The 15,121-nt window shown below is 47.1% G+C and overlaps 1 protein-coding gene across 1 annotated transcript in view; it reads left to right on the top strand.

The window, feature by feature from the left end:
• The window catches only part of SUPT5H (SPT5 homolog, DSIF elongation factor subunit), a 31,890-nt gene that overhangs the window by 5,362 nt on the left and 11,407 nt on the right, over positions 1–15,121 (top strand). Inside the window, exons 3-26 of the mRNA XM_069746515.1 lie at positions 2,431–2,599; positions 2,682–2,747; positions 5,156–5,170; positions 6,335–6,404; positions 6,498–6,566; positions 6,648–6,713; positions 6,907–6,937; positions 7,806–7,874; positions 7,983–8,234; positions 8,840–8,929; positions 9,151–9,221; positions 9,296–9,401; positions 9,501–9,594; positions 10,171–10,307; positions 10,477–10,632; positions 10,732–10,878; positions 11,027–11,173; positions 11,822–11,947; positions 12,024–12,108; positions 12,201–12,308; positions 12,391–12,493; positions 13,041–13,168; positions 13,259–13,364; positions 13,579–13,737. Coding sequence (XP_069602616.1) covers positions 2,431–2,599; positions 2,682–2,747; positions 5,156–5,170; positions 6,335–6,404; positions 6,498–6,566; positions 6,648–6,713; positions 6,907–6,937; positions 7,806–7,874; positions 7,983–8,234; positions 8,840–8,929; positions 9,151–9,221; positions 9,296–9,401; positions 9,501–9,594; positions 10,171–10,307; positions 10,477–10,632; positions 10,732–10,878; positions 11,027–11,173; positions 11,822–11,947; positions 12,024–12,108; positions 12,201–12,308; positions 12,391–12,493; positions 13,041–13,168; positions 13,259–13,364; positions 13,579–13,737 — 2,570 coding nt within the window. The remainder of the gene's footprint in view (positions 1–2,430; positions 2,600–2,681; positions 2,748–5,155; positions 5,171–6,334; positions 6,405–6,497; positions 6,567–6,647; positions 6,714–6,906; positions 6,938–7,805; positions 7,875–7,982; positions 8,235–8,839; positions 8,930–9,150; positions 9,222–9,295; positions 9,402–9,500; positions 9,595–10,170; positions 10,308–10,476; positions 10,633–10,731; positions 10,879–11,026; positions 11,174–11,821; positions 11,948–12,023; positions 12,109–12,200; positions 12,309–12,390; positions 12,494–13,040; positions 13,169–13,258; positions 13,365–13,578; positions 13,738–15,121) is intronic.

Raw genomic sequence — 15,121 nt, 5'->3', positions numbered from 1 at the left:
GGTCTCACGTATTCTGTGCTGCTGTGGTGGAGTCTCTCGTACTCTGTGCTGCTGTGGTGGGGTCTCGCGTACTCTGTGCTGCTGTGGTGGGGTCTCTCACGTACTCTGTGCTGCTGTGGTGGGGTCTCTCGCGTACTCTGTGCTGCTGTGGTAGGGTCTCTTGTGTACTCTGTGCTGCTGTGGTGGGGTCTCGCGTACTCTGTGCTGCTGTGGTGGGGTCTCTCACGTACTCTGTGCTGCTGTGGCGGGGTCTCTCACGTACTCTGTGCTGCTGTGGTGGGGTCTCTTGCGTACTCTGTGCTGCTGTGGTGGGGTCTCTCGCGTACTCTGTGCTGCTGTGGTGGGGTCTCTTGCGTACTCTGTGCTGCTGTGGTGGGGTCTCTCGCGTACTCTGTGCTGCTGTGGCGGGGTCTCTCGCGTACTCTGTGTTGCTGTGGTGGGGTCTCTCGCGTACTCTGTGCTGCTGTAGCGGGGTCTCGCGTGCTGCTGCGGTGGGGTCTCTCGCGTACTCTGTGCTGCTGTGGTGGGGTCTCTCGCGTACTCTGTGCTGCTGTGTTGGGGGTCTCTCGCTTACTCTGTGCTGCTGTGGTGGGGTCTCTCGCGTACTCTGTGCTGCTGTAGCGGGGTCTCGCGTGCTGCTGCGGTGGGGTCTCTCGCGTACTCTGTGCTGCTGCGGTGGGGTCTCTCGCGTACTCTGTGCTGCTGCGGTGGGGTCTCTCGCGTATTCTGTGCTGCTGTGGTGGGGTCTCTCGCGTACTCTGTGCTGCTGTGGTGGGGTCTCTCACGTACTCTGTGCTGCTGTAGCGGGGTCTCGCGTGCTGCTGCGGTGGGGTCTCTCGCGTACTCTGTGCTGCTGTGGTGGGGTCTCATGCATACTCTGCTGCTGTGGTGGGGTCTCTTGCGTACTCTGCTGCTGTGGCAGGGTCTCTCATGTACTCTGTGCTGCTGTGGCGGGGTCTCTTGTGTACTCTGCTGCTGTGGCGGGGTCTGTTATGTAGTCTGTGCTGCTGTAGCGGGGTCTCTCGTGTACTCTGTGCTGCTGTGGTGGGGTCTCTCGTGTACTCTGTGCTGCTGTAGCGGGGTCTCTTGCGTACTCTGCTGCTGTAGCGGGGTCTCGCGTATTCTGTGCTGCTGTGGTGGGGTCTCTCATGTACTCTGTGCTGCTGTGGCGGGGTCTCTCATGTACTCTGTGCTGCTGTGGCGGGGTCTCTTGTGTACTCTGTGCTACTGTGGCAGGGTCTTTCATGTACTCTGTGCTGCTGTGGCGGGGTCTCGCGTACTCTGTGCTGCTGTGGTGGGGTCTCTTGCGTACTCTGCTGTGGCGGGGTCTCTTGCGTACTCTGCTGCTGTGGCGGGGTCTCTTGCGTACTCTGTGCTGCTGTGGCGGGGTCTCTTGCGTACTCTGCTGCTGTGGTGGGGTCTCTCATGTACTCTGTGCTGCTGTGGCGGGGTCTCGCGTACTCTGTGCTGCTGTGGCGGGGTCTGTTATGTACTCTGTGCTGCTGTAGCGGGGTCTCTCATGTACTCTGTGCTGCTGTGGCGGGGTCTCTTGTGTACTCTGTGCTACTGTGGCAGGGTCTTTCATGTACTCTGTGCTGCTGTGGCGGCGTCTCGCGTACTCTGTGCTGCTGTGGCGGGGTCTCGCGTACTCTGTGCTGCTGTGGCGGGGTCTCGCGTACTCTGTGCTGCTGTGGCGGGGTCTCGCGTACTCTGTGCTACTGTGGCAGGGTCTCTCGCGTACTCTGTGCTGCTGTAGCGGGGTCTTGCGTACTCTGTGCTGCTGTAGCGGGGTCTTGCGTACTCTGTGCTGCTGTGGCGGGGTCTCGCGTACTCTGTGCTGCTGTCACTCTCCGCAAGGAGAAATGATAATTCTTGGATCCCGATCAGACGCCTCTCATTCAGCCAAACCAGATCTCGCACTTTGCACTGACGAGGGGCAGTACCCCGAAACAGTGTCTGTAAATTGAGATTCTGGTTTGGTTTTTGTCCTAGGCCATGTGACAAGGCTCGTTAAAGGGTCGACATTGACTGTTAGGATTGCTACTTCCAATAGGTGGCGCTAGAGTTCTAGTCCTCTTCCTCTGAAGAGACAATTTGCAAACTATACACAAGAATCACAAGACGTATTTCTTCACGCCAGGTATCGTTTTAATCAGTATAAGGGCGCCAACTGACAATGACAGTAGTTTACTGAGCAAAATCCTGCTGACAGGTTCTTTAAATTAAAAAAAATCACATTAGTCCCCCCGATAGCGTCAGGAGTCTGCTCACAAAAATTATAAGGCTATGTCATTCCCATGTAATTCTTTGCGATCCTTTGTGCCTTCATGCAGCTTTGCATTAAACATTACACTTAAAAAGTTCAGTAAGTGCACAGTTCAGTTTTGACATCAGTACTTAAGTATTTGGTTTTTTTTTGTATCTGTACAGGAAGTCGATGAAAGGGCTAGTCCGGTTGCAAGCGAGAAAGGCGAAGAAGCAGAGGAAGAAGAGGTAGAAGAAGACGAGGATGAGTACGATGAAGAGGAAGAAGAGGAGGATGACGACGACCGTCCAAGAAAGAAACCAAGACATGGGGGATTTATCCTGGATGAAGCCGGTATGATTGAATATGTACATGCAGTCCTTGCAGCCTGAGCTGTACTTGCAGGAGACTCACTAGATGCCTTCTTTCTGCACAGATGTTGACGATGAGTATGAAGATGAAGATCAGTGGGAAGATGGAGCAGAAGACATTCTGGAGAAAGGTACTTTCTGGGACGCTCTGACCAGGTCTTCTCTTAGCCGTGCACACAATCGACTGCATTGTGCACACTTGTGGACGCTGAATGTGGTGTATAAAGACTGTGTGTGAAGTCACAACTTAGTCCGGCTGCCACATGAGTGACTGGAGTGCTTGGTAAATGCCCCTGGGGGTGAGTGGGCCCTGGTCTGCGTGTGTCTGATGGGAACATGCGCTCAGTTTGGAGCCACTTTACAGATTATATTGGAGATTTTACACACTAATGTCAGGCTTAGCCCCGGTGTGAACCTATATAAGATTATGCGGAGTTGTCAGCTTCGTGCACACATTATGGCAGCCTGTACTAAAGGTGTCTCAACACAAGGCTATTCTCTAGAGCAGTGTTCCCCAACTCCGGTCCTCAAGAGCCACCAACAGGTCATGTTTTCAGGATTTCCTTAGTATTGCACAGGTAATAATTTCATCACCTGGACAGGCAAGAATTCCATCACCTGTGCAATACTAAGGAAATCCTGAGAACATGACCTGTTGGTGGCTCTTGAGGACCGGAGTTGGGGAACACTGCTCTAGCGAGTCTTCAATTTTAGCACGATTTTGGTTCCTCAAAGATCTTGTTCCGTAAAATCAAGTTGTCTATCCACGAGGTCTGAGCACTTGGCAGCTCATCGATCAGATGAACGAGGGAACTTTTATCCCCCTTCGAATGGAGCTGGTGATCATGACTTGACTGCCGCTCTATTCCTTTCTTGTGGGCTGCCGAGCGCTGTGCTCTGCTTTTCTGGAACAACGGTCGGGTTTGGAGAGCCGCTGGATGCCATGATCCGTGCCCATGTAATGCTGGTTTGCCTTCCTTGTATCACTGCCCGGTTTGTTACAGACCGACATTGTCGTCGCCCATTATGAGTTACAGTATGAGTTACAGTCTGTTGATGGCTGAATCCTGGTGGTGGGGAGTGTCTGACTTTCGGGGTCATGACTCGGTTGCTTTTTTTTATTTTACCTTTTATTTTCTGTATGTTAGGTCTTTTATCACTCAGTTTATCTTCTAATTCCTTGCATGCCTTCTCTCAGTGTCTGGTAATGATTCTCTCTTCTTGTTGTGTGTCGTGTTGTACAATGTAGTGTGTGCGCCCTTGTGATGTGTCCTCCCCGTCTTGTGTTCATGCTGGAAATCGGACGCCGTGGTAAAGTCTATTCATCCCTCCCAGGGGAGGGGACAGACCCCGGCTGTAGACTTTACCAGGCACCGTAAGAACGCAGCGCTCCACCAAACATCTGACTCTACAACTTCATTGCGGTTTCTCTTTCCCCTAAATTATTTTTTCTGACCTTCCCTCTTCTAGTGGCAAATGTGAGGGCGGGCGGCTCCAGCAATGACAGACATCCAGGGCAGAATAAGGATTATTCTCAAGCATTGCAATGTTCTTCTAAAAACGAGCCACTTTGCAATTTACTTGTTCGTGAAAATTCTCAATCTCCTTTTTTTTCCCCCATGATTAAAGTTGTTGTTCACTTAAAACAAGAACAGAAACTCGCTTACTAGATCCTACTACTGCCTGTGTTTCCCGCCGGTTCCCTCGCTGCTGCTTCTTCTTTTTTTTTTTTCTTTTTTTGGCAGCAACTGATTGGCTGCAGTCTGGATGTTTTGTTAAAGCCAGAAGAAGACTGACTTTTCTAACATGAAGGCTGCAGGCAATCACGTGACGTCCTCAGTCGGAAAAGGAAGCAAAGACACCGGCGGGGGACAGAGGCAACGGTTGGTGTCTGTTATCTAAATACCCCCTCCAATGGCGCCATTTTTAGTATAATATGTAGCGGACAGCCCTTTTAATGTAGATGTGACGTTGAGCCGCCATTTGGTCAGACTCCTGCTAACGTCCCTGGATGACTGAGAGCCGCACCCGAAGTTGCGTTTTCAGGTTTCGGTGAGGGTTCCCCTTTCCATCGGACACGTCTAATTCCTGTGTGTGAGATTAGTGACGTGCGCTGTCCTCTCACCCGTTGTGTGGCGTCCATTGAGCTGACCAGTGCTGGTCCCTGTGTGTCCTGTATGTGACAGCGCCGTGTGAGGTTTCCGTGTAGTCGGTGGGTGTCGTGGTCAGCACAGCTGCCTCCTTCCTCCACCACCCCCCCCTTAGTACAGGGCCATACAGCGGGGTCTCCTACGTTACAGCCCAGGCTTCAGCATTGTTTGCACGTGATATCTTTTGTTATAAATGTCTCCCATTGCTTTCGCTCCCACCCCTCACATTAGGTCCTGCTTCCGACACCCTTCCATGCTGCAGCTTTTGCCACACATTTTTAATTTTTCCCTTTCCCCTCCCCATTTTCCGGTCCTTCATCTCCGTCTCGTGGTTGATTTTGCCGCTATGTTTTGCACCATTAATGTCTTGGCTTCATCATCGATCACAGCGGAAGAAATTGAAGGTAAGCGTTCACATCATGGTCACCAAGCATTTTTGATGAGCTGCCCTAGGGGATGACTGTAGAGGGGGGTTAATGGATGGGGGTGCTATATATTACATTTTTAAAGGGGTTTTCGGGTCACAAGATATCCATGAGCTATCCTTGGGGATAGGTCATCAATATCATATCATTCGTGGTCCGACACCTGACACTGTCACTATTCAGAGGTGTGCGGTGTCCATGACATTAACGACCACCTCCCACCACTCACGTCCTATTCTAATAAACAGGACAGTTGCCAAATATCGGCTGACGGGTCCAGAACTTTGTGCTAATGTACATTTACATGTAGACGACAGATAGCAAAATGGCTGCAGGATCCGACCACGCAGAGTTTTTGTCTTTTACCATGGAGGCACGCAGATTTGCATAGAAGCTATAGAAACTTAAGAATCATTTTTTTATTTATATTATTTTTTTTACTAGTAGTAATTTTTTTTTTCTTGCAAAAAGCTTTTTTAAAATAACGTAACGTTTTCCTCCTTATAAAAGCCTGCTTATCCATTGTAACAGACAACAAGCTCTGAGCAGTCTGATCCCGCCGTCACATTCCCTCCCATCTGTCCTCTAAAGAAAGTATGTGACTGCAAAATTACACTGTGTTCTGTTACCGTGGAGACACATAGTCTGCGTAGGAGCTGCAGACAAAAAAAAAATAAAACATTTTTCAGGAACTTTTTAATGAAGACCTGATGTACATAGTTGCTTCACTTTAGATTTGTTGGGACAGCAGGAAAACAAAAGCATTGCTTTGGAAAGATGGGCTTAGCCTTTTATGGGGCATTACCGCATCACTACATTTTTTTTTTTACTTTTTGGACCTGTCAATGGGAAGAATCATGAAAGTAATTTAGGTTTCCGCAGCTTTGCTGGGAAGGAGGGGATCTCTAAATGTCTGTCCTCAGCTGAGGAGAGACTGAGCATGCTCATCCTGCTCTCTGGCTGAGAACGAGGATTTGTGGGGGGTCCATCGTTCTCGGTAACAGGAGGGGGGTCACCTTTTTAAGATTTGTCACATTGATGATTGATCTTAAAAGTACAAAATTAGTGTTTATTTCCTTGTAAAATGGCCGCTGTATGAGTTCATTATACTTTAATCTTACAGAAAATCTTCTCTTCCTGCAGCGTCCAACATTGACAATGTCGTCCTGGATGAGGATCGCTCCGGGGCCCGACGTCTCCAGAATCTGTGGCGGTGAGAGTCGCGGCGTCTCTACGCTTCTCCGGCAATACATGACATCTGGGGTGTTCTCATATGAAACTGTGCAAATATGTTCTCTCTCCACAGAGACCAGAGAGAAGAGGAGCTGGGGGAATATTACATGAAGAAATACGCCAAGTCCTCCATGGGGGAGCAGTGAGTTATTACTTCATTATAGTAGTGCAAAGGAATAGCCCTAATCCATGTGCAAATCTCTAATTCTCCATTTTCCCCCAGTATATATGGCGGCTCGGATGAACTTTCAGATGACATCACCCAACAGCAGCTTCTTCCTGGAGTCAAGTAAGTCATGTACAAGCCTCCTCCACAGTCCTGGAGGGTAGTTTGTTTGTTTGTGTATTCCCACATCTGTTATAATTTATACCAGTGTCTCCACTTTTGGTGACTTTGTCCTGGGAGTTGTAGTGCGGCCGGTTTGGAGGCCGGTAGTAGTTAGAAGATAATTACTAATGACACCTTCCTTTTCCTTTTCCAGAGATCCCAATTTGTGGACAGTGAAATGTAAGGTGAGTCTGGTGGAAGGTTTTGCTCGCAGTGATGACAGGACAGTCACATAGTTAAGAGTCAACTCTTTAAATCCTAGACAATAAAAGGGACCTGCAGATACAGTGTTAATCTGTAGGTTAATAGCGTTCATAGCGTTAATAGCTGCCGATGGCTGTACTGAATACCTGGCTGCCGGGATTAGCCAGTGAGTACACAGTGAGTGGCGACTGTAAGCACACACTGACACATTGAGGGACCTCCATCTTTGCCCAGAAAGCCGTCAGTCAATGCACCAGGGCATTACACAGATGCCGCTCACTGTATACTGAGTAGTCCCCTAACTTTTTATTTAGTTTTTGCGCTGGTAGAGGTTTGTGAATTGATTTGTAGGACACCGGTCCGGCTTTCATATCAGTAGTCCACATAATGTCTCGTCAGGCCTACTGATCAGAAGAGGCACCAGAGATGAGGCAGATCACAGGGCTTCCATCCTACAGCCGGGGACCACTCGCCTGGCCAGTGCACTTGCGAATCGATTCGTTTTTCTCTCTAGTTATTGGCTTTATTGCAACAGATATTCATGTTACATATTTATTGCACTTAGTTTAGGTCCAACTTTTAGTAGATGAAATGTGCTGTATGGTCCTAATTGCTGCCCAGTATGAAGGTGTCTGCATCAGCACTCCATGTCAGTGGATGGGACGGTTGCTTTTCCCTGCACAGTGGACGACCCAGGGTATCGCTGTGAAGAGGCCACAGCCCACTCATTGTAGTGATGGTGGGGATCCCAGAGAGATGCCATCAGATTTTATGGGAAGACTCCTGATTAGAGCATAAGATATATAGTATCATTGTATGTGACTTTCTGCTGAATATTTTTCTTTGCAGATTGGAGAAGAACGTGCCACCGCCATCGCTCTGATGAGGAAATTCATTGCTTACCAGTTCACAGACGCAGTAAGTGTGACCAGTTCATCACCGTGTACTCACCTCCACATTATCTTTATATGCCTTCTCATCTCTTAAAAAATTTCCTTTACTAATATTTACGTCACTTGTCTACAGCCACTTCAGATCAAATCTGTGGTTGCCCCGGAGCACGTGAAGGGTTACATCTACGTTGAGGCGTACAAGCAAACTCACGTCAAACAAGCCATTGAGGGAATAGGAAACCTGCGCATGGGCTACTGGAACCAGCAGATGGTGCCCATCAAAGAAATGACCGACGTCCTAAAGGTGGTAAAAGAAGTCACAAACCTCAAGCCCAAGTCTTGGGTCCGGCTCAAGAGGGGCATCTACAAGGATGATATTGCTCAGGTAAGAACAAACATATACCTAAGGCGGCGTGTCGAAAGGCAGACTCATGTTTGTGAGAGTTGACGTTCACCTTCAAACACCCTTTAGCCATTTGTAGCAATGTTCCTACAACCCCTTTCCTCAAACCCCATTAAAATAACATATAATTTTCCTTCTCTGTTTGCTAATGCAATTCAAGCGGTTCCATGGGCATTTCCAAATTGTGCTCAGACCCAATCTATGCCTACAGTTGGCACCTTCCACCTTTGATTGACGAGGATGATGTCTCCTACATTATCCATATATCTTGCCCGGTGCATGGGAGCAAGATCTATACAAGCTTCTGGGTAACACCCAGGAGGAGATTATGGGAACTGATGGGTGATGAGCAGAGCCTGGATTTGCCCTTCGGACCACTTGGAGGCCATTAATATACAATGTGGGACAATTATAAAAGACAATTTATGAGGTGTGCAGGGGAACTAGCTTTATATATAGCGGTCTGGACGTTGCCTAAGGGTAAGGTCGTTATTTAGAGAGTTCATTAAAAGGGTATTTGATCTCCTAATATTTATACCTCTGGATCTGTCCAGTGATGTAAAGCTGAATTATTCCTCTCTTTCTAGGTGGATTATGTGGAGCCCAGTCAGAATACAATCTCTCTCAAAATGATTCCCAGAATCGACTACGACCGGATCAAGGAACGAATGAGTCTGGTACGTGACCGACTTTTCTGACCACCTTCACCCAAATGATCTCTGATGTTATCGAATTGGCTTTTCTTTTATCATCCTTAAAAACTTAACACTATATATATATATATATATATATATATATATATATATATATATATATATATATATATATATATATATATATATATATATATATATATATATATATATATATATATATTTTGTATTTATCCAAAATATAGAAAGACTGGTTCGCCAAGAGGAAGAGGTTTCGCAGACCTCCGCAGAGGCTTTTTGATACGGAAAAGATCAGGTAGGAGCTTCCTATTTTATTTCTGTGCTTGTAATATTTCTCAGCGCTGACTGGTGATCCCCTCATCTGCACAGGTCTCTTGGGGGAGATGTCTCATCAGATGGAGATTTCCTCATTTTCGAGGGTAATCGCTACAGTCGCAAAGGTTTCCTCTTCAAGAGCTTTGCCATGTCCGCTGTGGTAAGTGGACGATCTCATACGTGAGGCATAAGACCATCTTTTAGTAATTTGCATAGGGGGTATAACTTAGACATTTCATTTTTTTTTTTTTTTTTATAGATCACAGATGGCGTGAAGCCGACTCTGTCCGAATTGGAAAAGTTTGAAGATCAACCAGAAGGGGTTGACCTGGAGGTGGTGACAGAGTCTACAGGTAAGAGTGGCTTAGAGATGTAAAATATTAAGAATTACGAAGATGTAGGTCCTGAGTACACAGCACAACTCTGCAGTTTGTCAGTTCCATATTATTTGATAGAAGGGGCATCGTGCTACTTGATCCCCTACGTCTTTCAAACTCGCTTTCTAGGGAAAGCTATCCTATCCTGTTGAGCCAGTGAACTGCAACTCCAGTCCTTGAGCCACCACAGATCAGGATTTCCTTGGAATGGTCACCTGAGTAATACCATTCCCAGTGCAATAATAAGGAAATTTTGGAAACGTCTGTTCGTGGCTTTTAATGACTGGAGATATGGATCACTGCTGTAGAACATGCCGTGGGGTACGGAGCTCTCCACATAGACTTGCATAGTTTGCTTTAGGACTTTTCCACATCTGTACAATTACTCCAGAACGGATGCTCTGCTCGTTAGGTCACCAGGGTCCTACAAACCCACAGAGAAATCATTAGAAAGTCTATATATCCTCCCTGATCTGCATATTGATTGTACGTTCCCGCAGACCACACCATAGTTACCTCCTTAAGAAACCGATGTGTCCCATTTTCTTACAGGGAAGGAACGAGAACACAGTCTGCAGCCTGGAGACAACGTGGAAGTTTGTGAGGGAGAGTTGATAAACCTGCAGGGTAAAATTCTCAGTGTGGATGGAAACAAGATTACGATCCTGCCCAAGCATGAGGATCTCAAGGTGACTTCTCCTTTAAGAGACCGTACAGTTTTATGTACAGGGCTTTCCTTTGGGGATTTGTGCTGCTGTTGGAGACCTAGTGACTAACATTGTGATTTGCACAACGCGCTCATTCCCTGATCCTCAGCGCCAAGGGGCGTTCATAACCGTAAATGTCTACTTCTAATAGGACATGTTGGAATTCCCGGCTAATGAGTTGAGGAAATACTTCAGAATGGGGGACCACGTCAAAGTGATCGCAGGACGCTATGAGGGGGACACGGGCCTGGTTGTTCGGGTTGAAGAAAACTTTGTCATCCTCTTCTCTGATCTCACTATGCACGAGGTGAGGACCATTTTACCCACGTTTGTCTGGATTCTAGTTTCGATCGCACAAAGTAACTTCGCTACTCCGTTTCCTAATTTTTCTTTCCTCCCATAACAGTTAAAGGTCCTTCCTCGAGACTTGCAGCTTTGTTCAGAAACCGCTTCAGGAGTCGATGTTGGTGGACAGCATGAATGGGGGGAGTTGGTGCAGCTAGACCCACAGACGGTGGGAGTTATTGTACGTCTGGAGAGGGAGACCTTTCAGGTGAGCGTCCCGAGATTGAAGCTTCTCCCATGACTCGGTATATAGTGCAAAACAAATAAATCAATAATCTCGTGTGACCTTGTGCCATTGTAGGGACACTCGTACCTCCCAGCCCTAGTTTAGTCTGGCCTTTTTTTGTTTTTGGAAGGTCTTGAACATGCACGGTAAAGTGATCACAGTCAAACACCAAACCGTCAACAGGAAGAAGGACAATCGCTTTGCTGTTGCTCTAGACTCTGAAGAGAACAACATTCATGTGAAAGACATAGTGAAGGTCATAGATGGCCCGCATTCGGTGAGGACAATTAATATTCTCTTACATGTGATGTGTATGTACGTCAGACATCGAAAGCTGATGTATAGCGCCAGCTGACGATCTGGTGCCAGCTGTGTTTTCCAGCCAGCACCTGCCTGTAACAGCAGCACCAGGAGCTCACTCCAATTGCAGCATTTAAGTGGTTAAATAGCAGCAATCGGTCCCTTTATAAGTGATGCAGTGTCAGTGGGGAGCTTTTTTTTTGCCATTATTTAGAAATCGCGGGGTGCCAATGGATTTCCATCACTGTCTAAGACCCCGTCACCACCATGTTTGTACCATATTTTTTACAACCCTATAGAACTTTGGTATCACTGTAATCGTACTGACCTGAGGAATCATGCTGACAAGTTATTTTTACCTTGTGCCTAAGAAAATAAAATCAAAGCACAAAAAACAACTTTCTTCTTCGCCTCATTGGGGGACACAGACCATCATCCCTCTTGGATTTACTACATTTTATGGCAAAGTGAATGATGTTTAATTAAAACTGTAACTTTTCCCACAATTAAAAAAGGCCCTCACACGGCGGCCATGTGTATGAAAAAGTAAAAAATTATATATATATTTTCAAAATATGCCAGTGTTTTACACATCCTTCATCTCTCTACTTGATTTTTATTTCAGGGCCGTGAGGGTGAGATCCGTCATTTATTCCGGAATTTCGCCTTCCTTCACTGTAAGAAGCTGGTGGAGAACGGGGGAATGTTCGTCTGTAAAGCGCGTTACCTGGTCCTGGCCGGGGGCTCCAAGGTAAGGTCCTTCAAATCTGCCGATCATTGTCTGATTTATTGTCTTGATTGGTCATTCTGCTTTTCTCCCTTCGTAGCCCAGAGATGTGACCAACTTCACTATTGGAGGATTTGCTCCAATGAGCCCGCGGATCAATAGCCCGGCTCACCCCAGTGGGGGAGGTAGGATGGCTTAGTGCTAGTCCCTTTCTGTAATGCTGCTCATTAGTACCCATAAAAATGATAATGTTTCACCCCTTCTGACTTCATCCCAGGACAGAGAGGGAATATGGCCGGTGGAGGAGGACCTGGCAGAGGAAGAGGCCGCAGGGACAACGATCTGATTGGTCAGACTGTGCGCATTTCCCAAGGTCCCTATAAGGGTGCGTCATAGCCTGCGTATATACCGCTACTAGTATGGATATATATATCACTGGATTTTCACCGCCATGTCTTTTCTTTCAGGTTACATTGGAGTTGTCAAAGATGCCACAGAATCCACGGCTCGCGTTGAACTTCATTCCACTTGTCAGACGATCTCTGTGGACAGACAGCGTCTCACCACCGTGTTAGTCATCGCCTGCGCTAATTGTTTCTTCCTTTCTAATATGGATCCAGTAGTCACAGTCCGAGCATGGGTCGCAATGTGTTTGTCTTCTGACCCGAGCTTGATAACCTCAAGGCTGTTGGGCTGGAGTGAGGAGACCCGCATGTGTCTGTACTCGAACCACGAATGCCAGTCCTGGGAAACTTGCCTTAGTCTTGAAGTACTCGCTCCTCGGTCGCCATGTAGGATGGGTGTCGAATTAGTATTTAGCACTCGGCCTGACCAGACTTTAAACATGCAAGCTCTTCTTTTGCAGTGCATGCATGTTTATCCAATAGGGAAGTGAGAAATGATCTCCAAGCGGAAAACTCTTAAAATGCTTCTGTCTGAAGGCCACTAAACACAGCCGATCCCACCAGGACTAAGCTACTGATTCTGGACGGCTTTTGTCTGTCATGGCAAAGTAAAGCCAAGTTGACTATTTTGCATTGGAACCAGAAATGAAGTACTTAGTTTTCTTTAGTGGAACAAACTTCTGGCTCTTTAACCTCCGTCCTTTTCTTTACAGCGGGGCCCGTCGCCCAGGAGGAATGACATCCACTCATGCCAGGACACCTATTTATGGCTCCCAGACCCCGATGTACGCTACTGGTTCCAGGACGCCAATGTACGGCTCCCAGACGCCGGTTCACGAGGGTATGTTTGTCCCCTGACTCTTGGTACCACGTGGTTTACGCTGATAAATCGCTCCTCACTCCCCGGTATCTTTTCTCTTCTGTTTTACAGGAAGCCGAACTCCTTACTATGGGTCTCAAACGCCTGTCCACGATGGAAGCCGAACTCCTGCTCAAAGTGGAGCCTGGGATCCCAACAACCCAAATACCCCTTCAAGGTGCAATTTTCTTTTGTTTTTGTTTAAAGGGGCAAAAAACGTGAAGAAATCTACCGGTATTTGTTTGCCCGATCAGATCCTATGGACATTAGAGGAAGGGGCTGCTCTATGAGCCAGAGCAGAAAACTACTCCAATACTTCAGACGTCATGGGCTACCTTGGCTGGCCGTAATAATTTTAGTAATATTGTTTATTGCTTTATTGATTTTTGCAGGGCGGATGAAGAATATGAGTTCAGATATGATGATGAGCCGTCTCCATCCCCACAAGGCTACGGAGGGACGCCAAATCCACAAACTCCAGGGTACCCTGATGTACCATCTCCTCCGGTCACTGCACCGTTCCATCCCCAGACACCGGGAACACCTGCAATGTGAGTCCTCAGTGCATTACTGCTAATCATTACATGGGTTCATTTCCCTTACCCCCCACCTGTGATTACAGGCTATATCGGTTGTATACCTGGTGTATTATGTAACGGCTTTTTAACCCCTCTGTGACCTTAGACGTACTATCCCGTCGAGGTGCCCTGGGCTTATCTGACCCTGGACGGGATAGTACGTCATAGCCGATCGGCTGCGCTCACGGGGGGAGCGCGGCCGATCGCGGCCGGGTGTCAGCTGCTTATCGCAGCTGACATCCGGCACTATGTGCCAGGAGCGGTCACGGACCGCCCCCGGCACATTAACCCCTGGCACACCGCGATCAAAGATGATCGCGATGTGCCGGCGGTGCAGGGAAGCACCGCGCAGGGAGGGGGCTCCCTGCGGGCTTCCCTGAGCCCCCCGCAGCAACGCGATGTGATCGCGTTGCTGCGAGGGTCTCCTCACCTCCCTCCCTGCTCGAGCCCCGGATCCAAGATGGCCGCGGATCCGGGTCCTGCAGGGAGGGAGGTGGCTTCACAGAGCCTGCTTAGAGCAGGCACTGTGAAGGCTGCAGCGCTGCATGTCAGATCAGTGATCTGACAGAGTGCTGTGCAAACTGTCAGATCACTGATCTGTGATGTCCCCCCCTGGGACAAAGTAAAAAAGTAAAAAAAAAAATTTCCAAATGTGTAAAAAAAATAAAAAAAAATATTCCAAAATAATGAAAAAAAAAAAAAAAATATTATTCCCATAAATACATTTCTTCATCTAAATAAAAAAAAAAAACCAATAAAAGTACACATATTTAGTATCGCCGCGTCCGTAACGACCCGACCTATAAAACTGTCCCACTAGTTAACCCCTTCAGTAAACACCGTAAGAAAAAAAAAAAAAAAACGAGGCAAAAAACAACGCTTTATTATCATACCGCCGAACAAAAAGTGGAATAACACGCGATCAAAAGGACAGATATAAATAACCATGGTACCGCTGAAAGCGTCATATTGTCCCGCAAAAAAAGAGCCGCCATACAGCATCATCAGCAAAAAAATAAAAAAGTTATAGTCCTGAGAATAAAGCGATGCAAAAATAATTATTTTTTCTGTAAAATAGTTTTTATCGTATAAAAGCACCAAACCATAAAAAAATGATATAAATGAGGTATCGCTGTAATCGTACTGACCCGAAGAATAAAACTGATTTATCAATTTTACCAAACGCGGAACGGTATAAACGCCTCCCCCAATAGAAATTCATGAATAGCTGGCTTTTGGTCATTCTTCCTCACAAAAATCGGAATAAAAAGCGATAAAAAAATGTCACGTGCCCAAAAATGTTTTCAATAAAAACGTCAACTCGTCCCGCAAAAAACAAGACCTCACATGACTCTGT

This window comes from Ranitomeya imitator, chromosome 2, assembly GCF_032444005.1.
Source record: "Ranitomeya imitator isolate aRanImi1 chromosome 2, aRanImi1.pri, whole genome shotgun sequence".
Taxonomy (NCBI): Eukaryota; Metazoa; Chordata; class Amphibia; order Anura; family Dendrobatidae; genus Ranitomeya; species Ranitomeya imitator.
Note: the sequence above shows the minus strand (reverse complement) of the source record. Positions and strands in the feature narration are given on the sequence as shown.